Consider the following 19,537-nt stretch of genomic DNA (forward strand, 5'->3'; position numbering starts at 1 on the left):
GCTGTACAATACAATATGCACGCTGTTGGTATTCTACTTTTGTTGTAAACATGCATGTTTTGTTTTTTTCTGACGCTTCTGTTTTCTGATAAACCAGATCAGCATTTGGTATTCACTTTTTTTTCTCATTTGTTTTCATTGCCCAGACACAGCACATGAGTGGCAGCAGTTATCCAGTGGATTCATGTCTCTGTGGAACTTCCCAAATTGCTTGGGTGCACCACTTCCAGGTTTTGACCAGCTGTCTCCATACTGCATTGTGGCAGATGAGGCCTTTCCGTTGACAGACTACCTGTTGAAGCCATATGCAAATTACAGACTCACTGTAGAGTAGCGCATCTTCAACTAGAGGCTGTTGCGAGATTAGAGGGTTGTGGAAAATGCATTTGGAATCATGGTCAACTGCTTCTGTGTCTTGCTAACCACCATCAACATCCAAGACACTGTCAGCAGTGGAGTACATCGTCCTGGCTTGTTGTGCTCTGAATAACTTTCTAAGGTGTGAGAGCAGCAATGTATATATGGCAGACATAGTGGACCAGGAAGGATCAGATAGAGACATTACTGAAGGAAGATTGAGGCAAGACCCTGCACTAAAACAAGCCCCCCTGCCACAAACCTCCAATGCAGCAGCAAAAACCAAACAGATCAGAGATGAATGATGCCATTATTTCATGTCGGATACTGGTGCAGTGCCTTCAATGAGCAAGATATAGGACAGATTGTCCGTGTGTAAAGTAGGATAACTTGTTTCAGTTGTGATTATTGAGAAGGATCGATAAATATATAAATCATAATGGCCTCCTGCATTTTTATCACCACAAAATCTACACACTTTAGCATCATGGATGTTGGAAACGTAATGCATGGTTTCTGGTCAGGGGATAATGGAATGTGCAATGCTTAGTTATAATTTCTTCATCAATCTGAATTCATCAGTATCAGTAGTCAGAATGGTGTGGAATGGAACACTGACTGGCCTTCATTCAGATGCAATGCAGTTCATGGCCTAATATAGAAAACAATAGTGTGAAGTACCTTGGCATCGTTGTATTCACATATGGACTATGTTGAAATGGGGTGAAGTTGACTTACATTACATTGAGGGTAGCAAGACATTGTTGCTAAAAATGTGATGTTACAGTGGATTATGTTTAAACCAACAAGTTCCACATTATTTGAATTAATATTATCAGCATAAGGACATTGGGAAAAAAAATTATAAAATTATAAAATGTATAAAATAGAAAAGAGAAAAGCATGACGTTTTGAACTATGTTCTCCAATCGAGGCACGAGATGTGGTGGCACCATCCTGAACTTGTGTTCTATGCTTTGGCATGTTGTGGACATATTTGTTATAACTGCTTACACTTTTCTGTTCCCTCTATCTGTCTTTAATTGTCTGTAAAGCAACCTTGAGTGCTTAGAAAGGCGCTGTTAAATAAAATGTATTATTATTATTATCAGTCCCATCAATGTGTCAATCAGCAAATCATTGAGATTTCCTGCTGCACTTTGCAGGCTTCCCGCCGACGTACTGGTCGACTCAAGGCCTGTGTCCTAAAGGTATTTTCTACTATATTCTGTCCTACACATTGTACAAAGGTGGGATAGGCCTACACACACGGGTAACATTTTATCTAGACACGATATATTACCTGACATTTATATTTTCTCTGTGATAAATATAACGTGATTTGACCCGTCTTCACTGCTAATTATATATTATTAGTGGCTGTTTTTATGGGACATGTTTGCCTTTGTTTTCCTTACAGGTTAAATGCAGGCCATGAAATTGAGCCTGGACCATTTATTGTATGAAGGTAAATAAAAAAAATAAAAAAGTATCTTAATCAAAGATTGTCCTGCACATTTCCATGCGAATGCCGTTTTTAATGCTGGTTTGCTTTACATGAAAAATACACCTTCAGCATCAAGTATGAGGTTTTGGCATAGACCATTAATATAAAGTGTATGGGTTTTGGTCGATAGGGGCGCTACGTGTGCAGCTGCCAGCTTCATCAGGTGCTGGGGGCGCGTCTGCAAAGTGGGAAGCGGGTTTAAATTTCAAACACAAACAGTACGAGTGACGAGCCAGTGGATTGTGGGATAAGGTTAATACCAAGTAGTTATCGTGTTTATAATTTGTAACGTAATTCAAACATAAACCAGAACGGTGACGTTATCACCGGCTGTGGTTAACGTTAGTTAAGAGAATCCGCGAAAAAAAACTCGCCGCCGCGTCTTCGTTACAGTTTTCCGCGCCTGGTATTTGGATGACAAACCGACGTTTGGCTTGTTTGCAGCAGGTGTTGACTAATCCGGACATTGCACTACATTAAAACTTCTACTGTGTTTTAATTCAATTATAGCAAGCCTTTTCTGCAAGAAACATGCCTAGGTCCAACAGGCAAAAAGAATACAAACCTGGAGATCTTGTATTTGCAAAAATGAAGGGGTATCCTCACTGGCCTGCGAGGGTAAGCACTTGACACTAATGTCTTGTTTCCAGCTTAAGGTTTGTTAACCATTTTAGTCCTTTCGGCTGCATGTTGCTATCACTTGTTTACCTGCAAGGCCTAACGTTAACAGTTAGCCAGCTAGCTACCATGAGTTAGCCTAGCTGTTAGCTCGCTCGTTGCCCAGCATCCACACAGCCAGCCAACTGTAGACAGTTGCAAATTTCTTTCGGGTGAGTCATCGTGTAGACAGACACCAAATTACCCAACTCTGTTAACTAAATATGAATGTTATTGCTAGCTGCTCTCTGCCACCAACGCTGTTTTTTGTGTGCCGCTGTCATCTCCCAAGGGGGCCTGTTAGGCTAACTAAGCTAACCCTTAAAAAGAGCAGTTGGGTAACTGGGAGAGTCAATTAGAAGTTAACGGCCATGTCATACATGTTAACGTCTGTCCAGTATAGTTAGCTAGCAAAGGATATCTTGACTCAGAGTTGGGCTATCCGAGGACACAAACTGGAATCCACGTTGTAGATAACATAGCTAACGTTAAGTTACATGATAAATAAGTTTTTCTTAACTGTTGCATATTACAGACTACACATGGTTGCTTGTGTAGCCATATGCTTTGATCCGTTGTAAACATGCCCACCCTTGTGGCGACGAGTAGCTAGCTACGTGTTTCTGCTTGTAATGTTAGGATTACTTCCATTACGTTACAATTTTGTCAACATTGGTCTTTCCGCCTCAAACGCAGCCTCAATCAGTTTGTATAAATAAAGTAATGTGTACACTTAATAAGAGAACACGTGGATAAAAAAACAAAAGACGAATGTGGCAGTTTATGCTGCACTAGAGCTAAAACTATAAGTGGAACATGTGGAAACAAAATAACTTGTAACCCCCAACCACAACTGGCCTCAACAACTGAAAGGATTGAAGTTTCAGAGTTTCTGTTTGTAACCAGCATTTCTACATTTGAATGACACAGCAACCCAGACAAAATAAACGCTGTCTTTTGGTTTGAGAGTGCCACGGAAATAATTATTCTGTATTAACTAGTTAAGTTAGTGTCAGTATTGATCTGCCTCTTCCCTACGTCTTATCAGCTGTATCTCTTGTCAGCAGTCTACAGGTCCTGCCCCACCTACCCTGACACAGTGGCCCTCTCTGGGAAGGCCAAAACGCTTGTCTGGCAGTTTGCAAACGGATGCCATGCCTTCCTGTGCCCCAGTGTCTCAATGTGCTATTTTGTAAAAATACCAATAAATATTGGCAGATTGGTGGAGTCAAACAGTGTACAGCAAAGATGTTAAACGTTAGAATGAACACAAAAAGTGGAGTGACTCTTGTTCTCAGTTGGCTTTTTAGGAGTTGAATTAGAAGGGATTTTGAACCATATCTGGTAAGACATATTTGAGCTGAGCAATCAGTTTTAAAATAACTCTCAATTAGGCAATGAAGAGTACTGCATATTGTCTGATTAGTAACGCCTAGCATTTCATAGTACTACCCCTAATGTGGAAACTGTTAGTTCATTAGTCTAGTGATTAGTCATTGACCCCAAATGCCACACTTTTTTCTGGTTCAAGCCTCTAAAAAAAATAAGGATTTGCTGCACTTCTCTCTATCATTGTGACTTTATGTATATTTTTTGACTGTCTTGTTTTCCTAATTGAGTTTTTAAAGTTGAAAAATTCTTCATAATACTAGTGACCGTCGTTGGTTTGTTGATCCAGTGGTCCTCTGTTACTTCAGTATTTTAATCTTAATTTAAAAAAAACGTTGGCTTTTATGTTTTTCCTTTATTACAATTTTCCTAAACATGAACTAACCAGCTAACTAACTAACTAAAGAGTTGCTTTGATTTTGGGATTTCTCAGCCTCTTCAAGAAACTGTTCTTAATTCACAGATTGACGAATTACCTGAAGGAGCTGTGAAGTCGCCCTCAAACAAGTACCAGGTGTTCTTTTTTGGGACACATGAGACGTAAGTAATGTTTTCTTCTTCAGAGTGGACTCTTAATGAAGGCAGAAATATTAAGATTTGAATAAAATGAAAACAAGCATCCCTCATAAACTTGTTTCTGCCATTTGGAAATTACCAGTAAGAGCTGAAAATACTGATGAAAACTAATATCTAATCTGTATGTATGTGTCATTTTGGTGCATTACATTAACTATGGGATGCACCTATGTAGTACATATCAAGGTTTAGAAAACCCTATCTCTGTAGCTATTTTTATGACCCTGTGACCTTCATTGAACACTGTCGTCAAACTCTTCCTTGATCCACACTTTTGTCCAAGATGAGTTATCTCAAACTGGCCTGTTTCCTGTAACATTTTACATCTTCAGAGTTCACTTGAATTTGCTTGTCTGCAAATAATCCATTATATTGTGTTGGGTGATGCTTTGATAGTTTTAGACCTCCGAACACAAAACATTTCAAATTCCAGCGTAAGCTCTCTCTAACATAGATAATTACAATTAATTATTAATATTGATCTATGTGATGAACAGTCAGTTGTCGAATTTGTCATTGATTCATTTCTGTTGTTCAAGCAATTATTGAGATTTATTTTATTAAAGACAGTTTATTTAATAAAAGATTACCTAAATTAATCACTTAATTTATATTGAGGATTTTGTTTAAAGATTTAATTATTTTGGAGTGATGTCTAAACCCGGTCTGATAGACTGAAGACACATTCAAAGCTTTATTTGAAAACCTCAAAAGAGGCTTTGAGTGTAAAAACAAAATCAGACATTCGGCACAGACCTACTAATTGAGATATGTTTGATCATCACAGGGCGTTCCTCGGGGCCAAAGATTTGTGCTTGTACGACGAAAATAAGGAGAAGTTTGGAAAAGCAAACAAGAGGAAAGGCTTCGCTGAGGGACTCTGGGAGATTGAGAACAACCCCACCGTCACGCATGAAGGCTATGAGGTACTTCTAAGATACAGGCCACATGTGTTTTATCGTACTAATCAACGTTTATTGTGTCAGTAATCAACATTGTTTGTGCCCTGTGTAATAGGGCTGAATAATTAATCAAATTGAATTTGCAATAATATTGCAAAATGTTAAAACGTGATCTACTAATGGCAAAGGCTGAGATTTGGTCACAAGACTCACAAGAGCAATCAGTCTCCACTCCGCAGAGAAAGCAGCTACACAGTACCTTGAGCAGATTTCTGTCATTGAAACAACTCTTGAGTTGCCATTTAAAACCTTTACAACCGTTTTAATAAATTAAAGGGTTTTATTCAGGCTTGAGTCCATACATGCAGTTAATGGATACATTTATCTATCTAATCTTGTGTTTTTCATACTATACATTGATTTATTGCTTGTCTTTGTTGAATAATACAGAAGATAAAAAGCTTTAAAAAGAATTACAAATTGAATCATAATATTGGTGAAAAAAATTGCAATTAGATTATTTTCCAAAATTGTTCAGCGCAACTGTGTAATGTCAGATTTTGTGAATTAAACAAACTGTAATAGATGAAAGCCAAAAATGGCAGCAACATAAACTTGTCAATAGTTTTTAGTAAAACCACTGTTTACTTTTTTGTTTCCCAGATCTGCAAACGAAGGCAAAAAAATTAATGAGATGCTTTTCTACCAAGTAACACAACCTATTATGCATTGAGTGTGTCCTATAACTTGTAGTCAGTGCAACATTCTTTCTGCAACATTTCTCATGTGTGTGTGTGAACCTGGTGAAATCAGTTTCTGCACAAGTTACAGTCACTACATTAACCACCATTTTAGAATGTAAGAACGCCATTGTTTAATAATTATGGACATATATTAGACTTTGTTGTGTGCTCTGTGTCCAACTCCAGAATTTGTTGCCCTTTTTTCATAACCTATTTTTTTTTCTTCTTCTTTTTCCCAATCTTTGCCTGTAGTCAGCAAAGAAGGAAAACGCATCAGAAGGAACAGGGGATACAGGAAGTTCAAAGAAAGTCGATGCAGAGGGCAGCAGTGATGAGGATGAAGGGGCTCTGGTCATTGACGAGAAGAATGAGAGGGGAAGAACTAAACGAAAAGCAGAGGAGTCCACAGAGGTGAGCTTTGAGTCTGTCAGTTGTAACGGTCCACGTATAGAGCTTTCTAGTCAATTCGTAGTTAAGCTTTCTGTCTCTATAACCTGTCCTTAAACCTTGTGCTAGGCGTCACCCAAGCGGCCGAAGGACACAGAGGCAGAAGGTGATTCTAAAGTAGACTGCGACAAGTCTAACGTGGAGGCCAAGCTCAACGATGTGACTGGACCCAAGGTAACTGCGCCCTCTTCACAGAGCGAGTCAAAAGTAGAGGCCCAGGAAAAGGCTCCAGCAGGAGGCCAGCTGACAGCAGATAAGGTGAAACACTTGTGTTATTCAGCGGTAATGTTAAGTATAGATACATAAGGACCATGCTAAAAATAACTGATAAAATTGTATGTTTATGTTGCATGTCCAAGACACTAAATGTTAAAAGTCCTTTAATTGCTCTTCCCTGTTCTCCCTACAGCCTTTGACAGACAGTGCTTAACGTCAATCCTCAGAAGCAAACCAAGAACCTTTTGATGCTTTTCTCTCTGGAATTTAAGCATCAACACAACCATTTGCAGGATGCCAGCTGTTAGCTGTTTAATTAATAGGAGGATTTAAAAAACCTAAGTGTTTGTATTGAGAGACAAACAAATCCTCATTTGCCATTTTTGGGATATCATATATCCCAGAAACAAAATGTTTGCTAATCGGATTTCAAACAATTTAACTGGGCACTTTAATGCTCATTTATAAATGAGATTTTGGTGTGTAAATATTTTTTATTTCTAAGTGCAATTACATAATTACGAAGACTGAATGCTAGGTGTAAAAAAAAAAATTGAACACTGGGGAAAAAAATAAATAAATATATATATATATATATATATATATATATATATATATATATATATATATATATATATATATATATATATATATATATATATATATATATATATATATATATATATATATATATATGAGTGAATAAAAAAATTATTAAAACCACAAAAAAGATGAATACTCCCATTTGATGGTTTTAAAACGTAAATATTGTACAGAAATATGAAAAAAATGTTTCACCCACGCTCTCAGCTTTAGTTCAGAATTTACTTCCATTTTTTTCACCCTGCTTATTAGCCTCATCCTATCCTATCATATATTCAGTTATTGGATACATGAGATATTGCACTTTCAGAAATATATTAAAAAAAAAAGTCCTGCCCCATTCATCATTGTATTGTTCACTGTATGACGTTTTAATGCAACGCAGGTTTTGATGCTTTGGTGTCGTGAGTGCTTCATTGCAAGTGACCAAATGACGGGATTCATTGAGCTAGATTGAATATGTAAAGCCCATTTGAGAAGAACTATTGTAGGATTAAAACCGTTGATTTGTAAACCCCTCTGTAACTTTCTTAAGCTGATGATTGATAATTAATGAAAGCAGAAAGACATTCCTGAATGTTGTTGCGTCAGAGCTCGGTCTTGAAACTTTGGAGGTGGAGCTGTGGCGTTTGCTGGGGATAAAAGTTACTTGTCACCACCGGTTTCTGTGGAAATGATCTGAGAAACACTTTAAAAATCCATCAAGTCAAATATCAATTTCATGTTATGTACAATTTCCTAAGCTCACATTAATGCTGCCATTGCTTGATACTTGAGATGTAATTGGCTAGTACACTTAATTGCATACTGTAATTTGTTGTTCCAAATGTGTTCCTTTTTCAAATGGATTACTGACAGATCTACTCAAATTGTGATTTTCTTTTTTCTTTGAAAAATTAAAAGAATCTACAGTGAACCATCTGTAAAACTTTGTTTTCTGACCTTTTGGTTACCAACCCTCTTAACTGGATTATGAGTCTATTTAACTTTGATGGTCTTATTATTTTGGCTGTGAAATCAAGTTGTGATGTTTTCAAGATGTTTTATTTCAACATTTGTTTAGACATGTTCAAAATGTGGTGTTTGTTATTTTCCACTGTAGGTAACTTAAGGTTCAAGTGTCTTCATAATGCTGGAGCTGCTCACCATGTTACTTGGATGTTGTCATCACTTTAGTGTTCTTTCCAGTGTTTGGCAACACAAGCCCACAGTTAATCAAATATGCATTTAAGGGTAATCTCAGCTTTTACAGGCGAAAATAACCCTCCCTGCTGTTCCTAATATAGGTTATACCCACGTATAACAAACTGCGGATTTTAAACTATAAAATGTTCAAAGTCAATTGTAATTATTAATTCCAAGGGTATAATTTGGCATTAAGGTGTAATTCCTTGTTAAATGTTCTCTTTTTCTTTCGGGAGCTGCCATTCATCTGCTGCTTAGTTTACTGTTGTAGTTGCCAGGCCATTTAATAAACATGTTGAGACAAAGAATGTGTTTCTGTCATCTTTATATTCAGTAAATCCTGCTTGTTTATTATAGATCCACTTCCTCATTCTGGAACCTTAATCACATCTTAGTCATTTAGTTTTCTAATGAATGGGTCTGACTTCATTATCTTTTGATTTAATTTTTTAGATCATCCTCAAGTCCTACAGTACATCCTGAACTAGGTACTAGTATTGAAACTCTACTTACTTTTCAATCCAACTGAACCTAATCAATTTAACATATCATTTTTCATTCTGTTAAAGATAGAAACCAACAATGGCACCTTTTTGTCAAAAAAATAACTTGCTCCCAAGTGAGCCTCGCAGCACAGTTTAGGGCTTTAGGTCTAATATCTGAACTAGATTTGGTGTTGTGTAACATGTCTAGACAGCTTTGCATTTGTCATGGTGGTTTGGTGAGTAGGAATTCTTTAATAAAGTATTTTTCGGTGAAGGCACAGATTTGAATGCACTTTCGTTTGTCATATTTAGTATACCCATTAATGACCGCTTCAGAGTGCTTACGTGTTCAATTGCAGGATTTCAGAAAATGTAGCCTCTAGTCTTGTGGTGGATGGGTTCTATGAATATGATCTATCTATGAGGATATCACAAATTGCAAATGAGCATAAGATTTTCTTATTAATCAAAATATATTTCAATTTAATTTACCATAACAAAAACAGTAAAGGTAAAAAGGTTTTTTTTAAACATTTAATTGTGTAGTCATGTTTTGTTTTTCTGTAATCTCAGAGCAATAACATTTTTTAGCTAGAAACCATGGGTTTTGTAAACGCCATTATTAAATTTGTTACAAAAAAGCAATCTCTGCGTTTTTACAAAACTGTTTAGTGTATTGCAGTGTTATTGGTGGTGCTTATGAGAGGATAAGAAGTTGGCTCTTGCTGTTCTCTCTACACAGTTTGTCACTTTATGCATTTTGTGTTCATAATTTTGCAAAAAATCTTGGTTGCATTTTAAAATAAAATGGTTGTTATTATTATATTATGCTATCAAACAGTGATAATTCTCACCAACACAGTAGGCAATTGTCAATTCGTCACAGATTATAGAAACAGTAAGAATGACTTTTTAAAATTTTTATTTACTGAATATGCTGTAGTATTGTAAGTATTTATAAGTCAGAATTTGTTACAGTATATCATACATTCATACCCGGCAAAATGATGATTGTGATTTAGTCTGTTTTGGATTGACCACAAAATATTTAAATACTATATTATTATATCCGTTGGAAATGTATGTACATAAATAAGTCACAGTACATACAATAAGCTATAGTATACTGTAATACTTAACAATAACATTTAACCACAATGTACTATTCTGAAACAGACGTTGAATAAATATTAACAGGATTTTTTTAGAAAAAGAAAATTGCATTGATTTCCCCTTTTTTCCTTCATTGCAACACTTCTTGTTGGATTATGAATACATGTAAAGCTTGTAAACACATTCTTCATTGATTATGTGATGTACACTAATAATAATATTTGTGCTGATATATGGTGGATGCTGAGGAAGGAACATGTGATTTTGTGTTTTTTTTTACATTGGCAAAAAACTGAGCCATTTCAAGTAACTCCAATTCCAAAATATACTCACCCTTGGAGAGATTTTACTTTGTCGGCATCCAAATTATTTAATTTTGACTCAGTGAGATGCAAACTTCCAATAACCTACACTGAAGTGCACAGCTTAAGGACACTGTCATCTTTCTGTCATTGGCCACAATTATGTCCAACTGCAGATGCGTTATTTGTCTACTGCGCATGTGTATAGTGAGGTCTTACCCTCCTGCCCACTAGGAGGCGCCGCCTGCAGATGATTGGTGCAAGTGCTCCTACATGTGACATTGACACAACAGAGCAACAGAGGGTAAGCTCTTTCTGCATGATAGCTAAACTTGTTTTTTGTTATAACTTTTGTTATAGCTTTGATAAGATAGGTAGCCGTCTCATTTCATGGTTAAAAAAATGTGTTTTAAGTGTGCTAGAAAGAATAATAATAGTGGCGTATGTTTAGCCGCTGTAACATAACGTTAATGATATCTTGTCAGTAAGGTATCATTAGCATAGCTTGTGTAGAGAGTGTTTCATTGGAAACTGGGCACCTTTTAAGCTCGTTAACCTTAAACGTTAAATGTTTTGTTTTGTCCCTGCAGCACAATGAGGCTGACCGCTCTCCTGTCTATGGCAGCCAGGGTGGTTATACCCAAAGATTACCGCTTTGGTACCAACAGACCGTGGACGCCTGCTGCTAAGAGGCTGAACCCTCCGGGGAAGAAGAGGAGAAAGGTGTTTGTGGAGCCGATAGCGCCAGAGGACTGGTCTGTGCTTAGAGGGGACACGGTGGGTAACTTTAGTCAAGTCCCAATACTTAATTGCACGTCAGTAGCAAGTCCTTTAATTAAATATTCAATGTATGTGAATTTGCCAATCCTGTTGTGATTTTAGAAGGTCAAAACTTAAATGTGTTTGCCTGGTACTTTAAAGTTAAGTCTTTAGATGGTCATGTCTCATGTAAGTTCAGTACAAGTCAAAGTCTCAAGTCCTGACTTGTAACTTCTTTTCGTGAAGTCTCACTTCAGTCCCAGTATCAAGTCCACAGTTCTGAGAACCTTTGTAACTCGTTTGTAGCTTTAACAGGACAGGACATCAGTTTTAATGCAGAGTTCAGAAGAACATACTTACTTAAATCTCTGTAAAGAAGTTAAGTTCTTTCCGGCATTGATAACACAACTGATGCCAGTAATTGTAACTAGAAAGATTAAAGTAATTCCAGTAAATAATGCATGGAGAGATTGCTTTAAGAGACTGTTGTGGGTGACGCTCTTAAACATTGTTGGCAAAACTTGAATTGACAAAATGAACTGGTACTACGAAGTAAGTCTATCTAAGTATCTGCATTTCATTTTTTTCTCAGGTTGAGATTCTCAAAGGGAAGGACAAAGGCAAGCATGGAAAAGTGATCCAAGTCTTCAGACACAGAAACTGGGTTATGCTGGAGGGCCTGAACACAGTAAGGATCTACTGTCATTTGTTTCCCAGAGGAAACAGGAAGCTGTTTAGTGTATTGCAGTGTTATTGGTGGTGCTTATGAGAGGATAAGAAGTTGGCTCTTGCTGTTCTCTCTACACAGTGTTCACGCTTTATTATTCGTTTAAGCAATTTTGGATACAGAAATGGCTTGTGAATCATCTTCTTTCACCGCAAAAATAAATTAACAGTAACATTTTCATGTTAATTACTAGTGTTGCAGGGTTATATACTGTGAATTTATTTTTTCCCTCCACCAGATGGAGACAGCTGTCTAGGAGAAACAATCTGACGAATGGCACCATAAAATCCATTTGGCCACCACCCGGTTTTTAAAGTTTGGAACTATTGTTTTTTTTGTCTTAGCATTACAGGTATATTGGAAAAACTGGGGATTACCGGGGGACCTACATTGCCAGTGAAGCTCCCATCCTGCTCCAGGACGTTGCACTCATTGACCCTTCAGACAGGTACAGTAAACCTCGCTAGAACCAAGGAAAAAAAGTATGCTTATGCAAGTACACACCCACCTCACAACAGCTGAACCACAGATTAGCAGTCAAAATGAGTTGTTATCCTTTTTCTAGATGGTCTTGCATTATTCTTATCTGGAGTCCTAAGTTGCGTGTGCTGAAGTTGTGCTAAGAGCTCCAGTTCCTGGTGTTATTCTGAACGAATTGTAATAAAAGTGTTACCAGCAGAAAAAAAGTGCCAAGTCACAATTTGTCTTTAAAAATGTCTGTTTGGGAGACTATCAACTTTTTTGCCAAGTAAACAAAGAAAAGAATCTGTGTAAACCAGTTTCAACAAATGTTATTGTTTATTTGTGGAGTTTTGAATGACGTCATTGTGCATCTGTAACGGTTGTGTGCTGTAGTTCCTGCATGTTATTTCTTTACGCTATCATCAAGATAAGTGCTGTATAATAACATCTCTACACTACTTTCAGATATTAAAAAATAGTCTAGTTTTATGTACTGTTTTGGTTTCATAACAAATTAATAATGACATGCTGATATTGATCTTCCAGGAAGCCAACTGATGTGGAGTGGAAATTCACAGAGGAGGGTGAGAGAGTCCGAGTGTCTCTCAGGACTGGAAGAATCATCCCAAAACCCATTGTAGAGAGAAGAGATGGCATTGTACCACAGCAGTGGAAAGGTGGGTGGGGGAGGTTATTCTTTAAAGTCTGGGCTGTGCTCAAAAACGAGCTAGTTTGTACTACTTATATGAAGACACACAGGACAAAAAGGTGCCTGCTCAAATTTTTGTTTTTTTCTTCCTGCTGGTACAGATGGTCCAAAAGATACCAGTCCAGAAGACACTTTAGAAAAAACCTACACACCGTCTCTTAAAACCCTGGAGGAGGAAGTCATGGAGAAACTGGGCATCCAGGAGCAAAGAAGGCCCCAAAGGTCCTACTGGTACTAACCAGAGAATTCAGAGACACTCACGTTGTGCTATCCAGTTTCCACAGGGACGAGAAAGTCAAAAATAACTATGAGGATGACATGAGTAAGGCTTATGGACTGTAAAATACTGGTGCAACTTACATATTATTAAGGAAATGACAGCTTTGTAAAAATATGAGGTGAAATGGCCCTGAATGGGTACAGTTTCAATTGTTCTCTATTACAGCAGAGCTCAAATTATGTTTCTTTCTTTGTAATTGTGAATAAATGTCATACGTAAGCTAGTCTGGCTCAACAGATGTACATTGCTCGGAAAAAGCCTGAAATCTTGCCAGATGTTCCTAACCTCACTCTATTTCTTCTATCGGCGCTTAGCGCCACCCAGCACGGCTGTGATTGGTTTAAAGAAATCCAAACGAGCCAGAGCATTTTTTTACTCTATCCCAGAATAGTTAGGCCATGCAGCCAGACCATACTCCAGCTGTGTGGAGATAGGTCTGGCAATGCAAGACCACATAAACTCATTTTTAATGGATAACTGCTTGCATTATGGAGCTTTACTCAATACAAACAACAATAGTATTAAACCACAATGTTTCCCAACTTGCAGGTTTGGTTTTGATATATCAGCATCAACATGCAGCAAAGAAGAGAAAATCCAATGTTGCAAAGTTTCCCCACACCAGGCAAATACTTTAAATACAGAGCTGGAATGAAACAGTACTAATGCTAAGAAAGCTTACTATGTTGAGTAATTTTGTATCAAAAAGCCATCATTAGAACAGCCCTAACTGTTAGTTTACATTAGCTTATGTCTCAAATCAGGACATTAAATTGTAAAATGCCTCATACAGTAGAGTCTGTGTGATTGGAACATTAACCTTACTCTTAGTATTGGCAAGGTTGCTAATGGTAATAGTTGCAGCCTGTTGTGATCATTCATAAGGCTGAAAATAGTCCTATTATTTTACACTAGCCCAGACAAAACTCAAAGCCTTTAGACAAATGTGTCTCTCTTTCCTACGTGTCTGGGAAACTGAGCAGGAGGAAATGGCTTGGGAGGAGACTAGTTCCAACAAAGTTCTCTCTCACCTCATTTGACTGGCACTGCATGTTAGTCCTGTGACGTGTTACAGTTATTACATGTTTCGACCATGATCTCACATAGGAAGACATGAGGTTATGAATTGATGATCAAGTTCATCTCAAAGCTTAATTATTTGTCATACTTTAAGCCACATCTTGCATAGTTTGGTGCAAAACTCTCCTATGAGTGACATATTGAGCCAGGCCATTCTAACAAAATCAATCCTAGTAGTAACCCAATCAAAGAAAGTTATTTTCAATGCATTTCAGAATAAAATCTCATGCCTTTTTCCTTTAGTCACATCCCGCATGTGCATGGTAGTGCAAAGTAAAAAGTAAAGGAGAATTATTATTATTAAGAATAATTGAAAGTAAGAAATGATATGTTTAAAATACATGCTGTACAAGTATATCTGTAGTTACATAAAACTTGAAGAAGGCTTGGAAACAACATTAATACCATAATGCAGAGAGTTGAAATGTACTGGAATTAAAGGGAAGAGGACCTCAATTGTTCTTTTTAAAGTCTTGGATAAATGGTCTTTAAATATGTTTACATGATCTTAAAATATCCCTTTGTTGCCATGAATATCGAGTTTTATCTGTTTCTATCAAAATGATGCCCATTCATCTTTAAGCATCCCTCAGCTGCACATCCATCTGTGATTTATGAGGTAGATGGCTAAATCTTTTTTTCCTCGCTGGTTAACCACAACTGCTGATTTACCAGAAGACCAGGATTGCCGGATTCCCAGCTGTAGAAGCAACTAACTTTGTTGCCAGGCAGTGACAAAAATCTGATGTCACAAATAATCTAATTGCCTTAGAGTATTACAGTGGCAACCCATACCATCATTTCTGGTCAGTGCAGTTACTTTGGCAGTTACATCATGCAATAAGCATGGCAAGACGTTGGTTTGGCTGGTGAGTGGATGAGTGCAGCAGTTTCTCAGACTAGTCCCTCCTAAACCAGTTGGCCTCTCTGCATCTAAGAGGGAATAAAAGCAGCCAGTCAGCTGAAACAGGGTTTTGAGGTTTTGCTTTTATGGGAGGAAAAATGGCTGGTCATCTTTTCTGTCATTGCATGTGTGTTGGATTTCAGTCTGGGATTAGAGCAAAGTAAAGTTTAATGTCGGTGAAGTGGCCCCTTTGTATTGCTTCATCTGTCTTTATTCTTTCCATTTACACAGACAAAGCACACATTTTTGACTGTCTGAAGTTGTGCAGGGGTAGAATGACTTTTGAGAATGCCTGTTGTTATTTCTACTTTGTGGTGAGTTGACAGTAATTCTGGTAACCCAGTTAAAGGAAACCACGGAACATGACTCAAGCAGAATTAGGAATAAAAAAAATAAACTGCAGGCTGTGCTCTGTATTTTAGCTGAGTCATATTTGCTTCTCAGCCACGTAAACTAATGAATCCCACCTGGTGGTGTAGGTTGCACGTGTCAGAGTTGCTAATTAGAGTCGCTTTCTGCAAACATCTTTAAGAGTTTTTGTTCATGTAAAACCTGCTTACAGTTTATCGCTTACATTTTTTTACATAAGCACTCTTAGTTATTTAGTACTGTCTCTGTCTATACATGGTTAGACTACTAGCCCATGAGGTGGTGATGGCGCAGTGGATTTGATACAAGCCTTTGCTGTGGGAGGTCTGGGTTCAAGTCCCACTGCAATACATCTACCCATGTGTCCCTTAGCAAGGCACTAAACCCATAGTTTCTCCTGAGGCATGTGACTTCTGATATATATATATACAGTCTGTGTATATATACATATAGCAATTGTTACTTTGGATTAAAAAGTTTCAGCTTTTGTAATTTTACATGTAATGTAATAATGGAAAGATATTATAATCTCCATGCAGAACGATTCCTGGTTGCTTGAACATCTCCAGAACATCTGAAGACACTTTAAAACTAAATTTGAGTGTTGCTCTTGACTCACTTGATGATCTAAGCTCCGCTACAATATAATGATAGTGTCTAATTATAGGCTGGTTGTTTGAAGGCTGCTGGAAAATGTACCGTTAGCTTGTATGCAGGTCTGAGGCATGGCTTGCATGCACGTGTAACTGTGTTTGGTCTAATTTAGTCTCTTTCAGTGGATTCTTGTATGTGGCTTCAAAATGTTATGGTTAGCAGCTGAAAAGGAAGGTAGAACTCTGCTTTTACTTTTCCTGTCAGACTTCAATTCCCTCGTCCAGGCTTGATTTATTGGTTTTATGTTCACTCAATTAGCAGACCTGTAGGTCACAGCTACAATACTGTGCATAGCTTAACGTATTGTATAAGACTATATGTCTAAAAATTATGGCACACAAATCTGTGTGTGATCAAAATCTTCTATAAAAAGTATTTTAATATTATCAACAAGATGCAAAGGCATGCAGTAATCTTAGTAGATTTTAGTGGTCTGTGACACTTTTGTTTTATTATCTTTTATATTGTTGGTATCATTATTATTAGAAATGCATAGAAGCATTTGATTCTTGTAGCCGGTCTAGGTTGTGGTAACAAAAAACCCTGGGCTTGTTGAACTGAACGAGACTGTGTTTTAGCTGTTCCATTAGTTTCTTTTATTCAATGCAATCTCTCATTCAGTATTTTTTTTCATCAGTCTTTTTGTAAAAATGTAATGTGTTTCTGGGTTAGTTTAAAGCCCATATTGCAAGTTAAACACCACTGTTGATTATTGGGTACAAAAAACACTCAAGATATGTATAAGTTACTTAAGTTTCCTCAAACCTTTTTTTGTAGTTGTCATCTCTGCTGTTTAAAACCTTCCACAGCATTAAGTCCTCTGTCCTGCTGTTATTACAGACATGTCTGAGCTATCTGCAGACCGTTGACTGGACATGGACCGCTTCTTTTGTTGAGCTGTGATGTTGAGTCACAAAGGTCTCGGACTTCTGGGAAATGTTCAATAAAGGCCACCAGAAATATTGAGTAAACAATAATATTGCATTGTTTTTCAAAAAAGGACTGTCTCACATCACATACTGTTTAGAAAAGCTATGTTTCAAAGCTAGTTGATTTTGAGTTAGAATTGTTACAAATGTCAACAAGATTTGGAATGAGGTTTCACTTTGGCTCTCTAATGCTGGCAAATTAAACATTTCATTAGTCAACGCAAAATCAGATTGTATTACCCTAAGTGTTTACCTGACATTCCATCAGAATCTTCAAATTCAAATAAAACATGATATAAAAACAATCAGCTCTGCAAACACTAATATCCTACTTTTTAAACTTTCATTTATTTTATTTTATTGGTTTTTCATCATTGTGCTAAACAGGTGTGTGTGTGTGTCACAATGTGCCTTATTTTGATGTAGGATTTGTGATTTGTCTTGTTTTGTTAGATGTTTTCATGTTTTTACTGTTGGATTTAAATTGTGCCTTGCCTAGGGACTGCGGATGAAAAGTAGCCTAAGGCTAATAACTCAGGTACAATTTATCAAATGGCAACATTTGTGTTAAAAATTGTACATGGTACCTGAAAAAGACAAAGAAAAGAAAAGAAAAGATATAGTCTCACATTGATGCTGAAGTTCAAGTTCATTGTTGACCTTAACCACTGCAGTTGAGAAAACAATCTTCCCATTAGGTGCATTTAGTAGCTGCTCTGGAGCTGTCCATGTTATTGCAATATCTTCATCAGCAAGTTATTCTCTGGTTTTCCCTACTCTACTCTTAGGTCAAAGGTCAAATGTGAGGAACAGCTGTAAAGAAAGCGTCCCCTGGATTGACTCTTTCTATCATAGAAAATTCAGTTTTAAGGAAGGCGTTTGTTTTCTTTATACCATCCTGCTGCTAAAGACGAAAGACAGCAGAGAGCTTGATGTCTCGCAGTGAGCATAACTGCTGACTTTGACATTCAGTCAGTCACAGCTGGAACATAAAGCACACCTCTGGTCTTTGTTTGCTGTCTGAGTTTGACATTTCCTTCCCAGACACTGCTGCTGGTATCTAGGCGTCAGATTCCTCAGGTGCGAAGCACCAAGCGCTGCTACAAAGCACCATTCACCCTGTCGGCCAAGGGCACAGGTACACACTTACCTCGACCTTATTGGTCTATTGCATGTCTACATTATGTACAGTATGAACAGATGGAAAGATACGGTAGTCGGCCTAGAAGATCCCTGAAAATATGCTGTATGTAACTCATATTTGGCACACAGCACGGCTATAAATCTTTCATATTACTGACTGAGATGAGACCAGTCAACGCTGCACTGCTCTATTCACACTGATGACAGGACCAAGGCTAGATTATTGAATGGGCAGAGCGGGCACCGGCTTCAGAGCCCCAATTGAAAGGGTAAAGGTGTCAACATACTTTGAATAAAGTGCCCGTCTGTTTGAATATTTTTAAACCAATTACTATCGTCTTGGGTGGCGCTAAGCGCCAGACTTAGCGATGACGCAACAAAATGGTCTCGGGAAGAAACTTGTTTTGGTGGAACATTTGCACTCTGCAAAAGAAAACGCCACATACAATATTAAATGAAGTTAACTGTTCACACAATACAGTAACACGAGCTATGTAAATTACCTGGATTACACAGTGTTTTAAAGTTTGAACTTCGTTCATAGCAAATCCCCACTACTCGGCTCCAAAACGTCCCAGTTAAATATTAAAAGTCTTTTTTGTAAATCTTTACAATCATTCTCCCAAAGAACCAAGCAGTTTCAAAACTTGCCATTTTCTACGCGTAGCTTGCAACTTAAAGATCGTTGTTGTTGTTTCTTAAAGCGAACAGTGTTTCCAAACGGCAACACACAGAGCGGAAGGTGATTTTCCTGTGAATGTACTTCAGTTGATCCACACTACCCTCAGCGACTCCAGGCTTTTCGTCCTGCAACCAACTTTGGCCATTTTAAACAAATACTAGCTTTTAGAATGTACTAAATACATGTGTCTAGTTTAAGATGATAGGATGCATAATACACAAAGGAAACATTGGGTGTGGTCAAATGCTCAGGGACCACATGTAGATTTATCTGGCTGTAAAACCACAGATTATTGGTGATTTACATACGTATGATTTTTGATGTTTTGTTTGGTTCTTCTATCGTCTGTTTTGAATC

The 19,537-nt window shown here is 37.4% G+C and overlaps 2 protein-coding genes across 2 annotated transcripts; both read left to right on the forward strand.

Annotated features, from left to right (window-relative positions):
• Window positions 1–2,033: 2,033 nt before the first annotated feature.
• LOC117956939 (hepatoma-derived growth factor-like) lies at window positions 2,034–8,881 on the forward strand. Its single transcript, XM_034892334.1, has 6 exons — window positions 2,034–2,482; window positions 4,374–4,450; window positions 5,274–5,412; window positions 6,384–6,542; window positions 6,648–6,836; window positions 6,988–8,881. The coding sequence occupies exons 1-6, from the start codon at window positions 2,396–2,398 to the stop codon at window positions 7,006–7,008; spliced, it is 672 nt and encodes a 223-aa protein (XP_034748225.1). The 5' UTR covers window positions 2,034–2,395; the 3' UTR covers window positions 7,009–8,881.
• A 1,789-nt stretch (window positions 8,882–10,670) lies between these two features.
• mrpl24 (mitochondrial ribosomal protein L24) lies at window positions 10,671–13,642 on the forward strand. Its single transcript, XM_034892626.1, has 6 exons — window positions 10,671–10,786; window positions 11,073–11,259; window positions 11,834–11,929; window positions 12,313–12,416; window positions 12,977–13,107; window positions 13,241–13,642. Exons 2-6 carry the CDS (start codon window positions 11,077–11,079, stop codon window positions 13,375–13,377), a joined length of 651 nt encoding a protein of 216 aa, XP_034748517.1. The 5' UTR covers window positions 10,671–10,786; window positions 11,073–11,076; the 3' UTR covers window positions 13,378–13,642.
• Window positions 13,643–19,537: the final 5,895 nt, after the last annotated feature.

Source organism: Etheostoma cragini, chromosome 14 (assembly GCF_013103735.1).
Source record: "Etheostoma cragini isolate CJK2018 chromosome 14, CSU_Ecrag_1.0, whole genome shotgun sequence".
In the NCBI taxonomy this organism is placed as follows: domain Eukaryota; kingdom Metazoa; phylum Chordata; class Actinopteri; order Perciformes; family Percidae; genus Etheostoma; species Etheostoma cragini.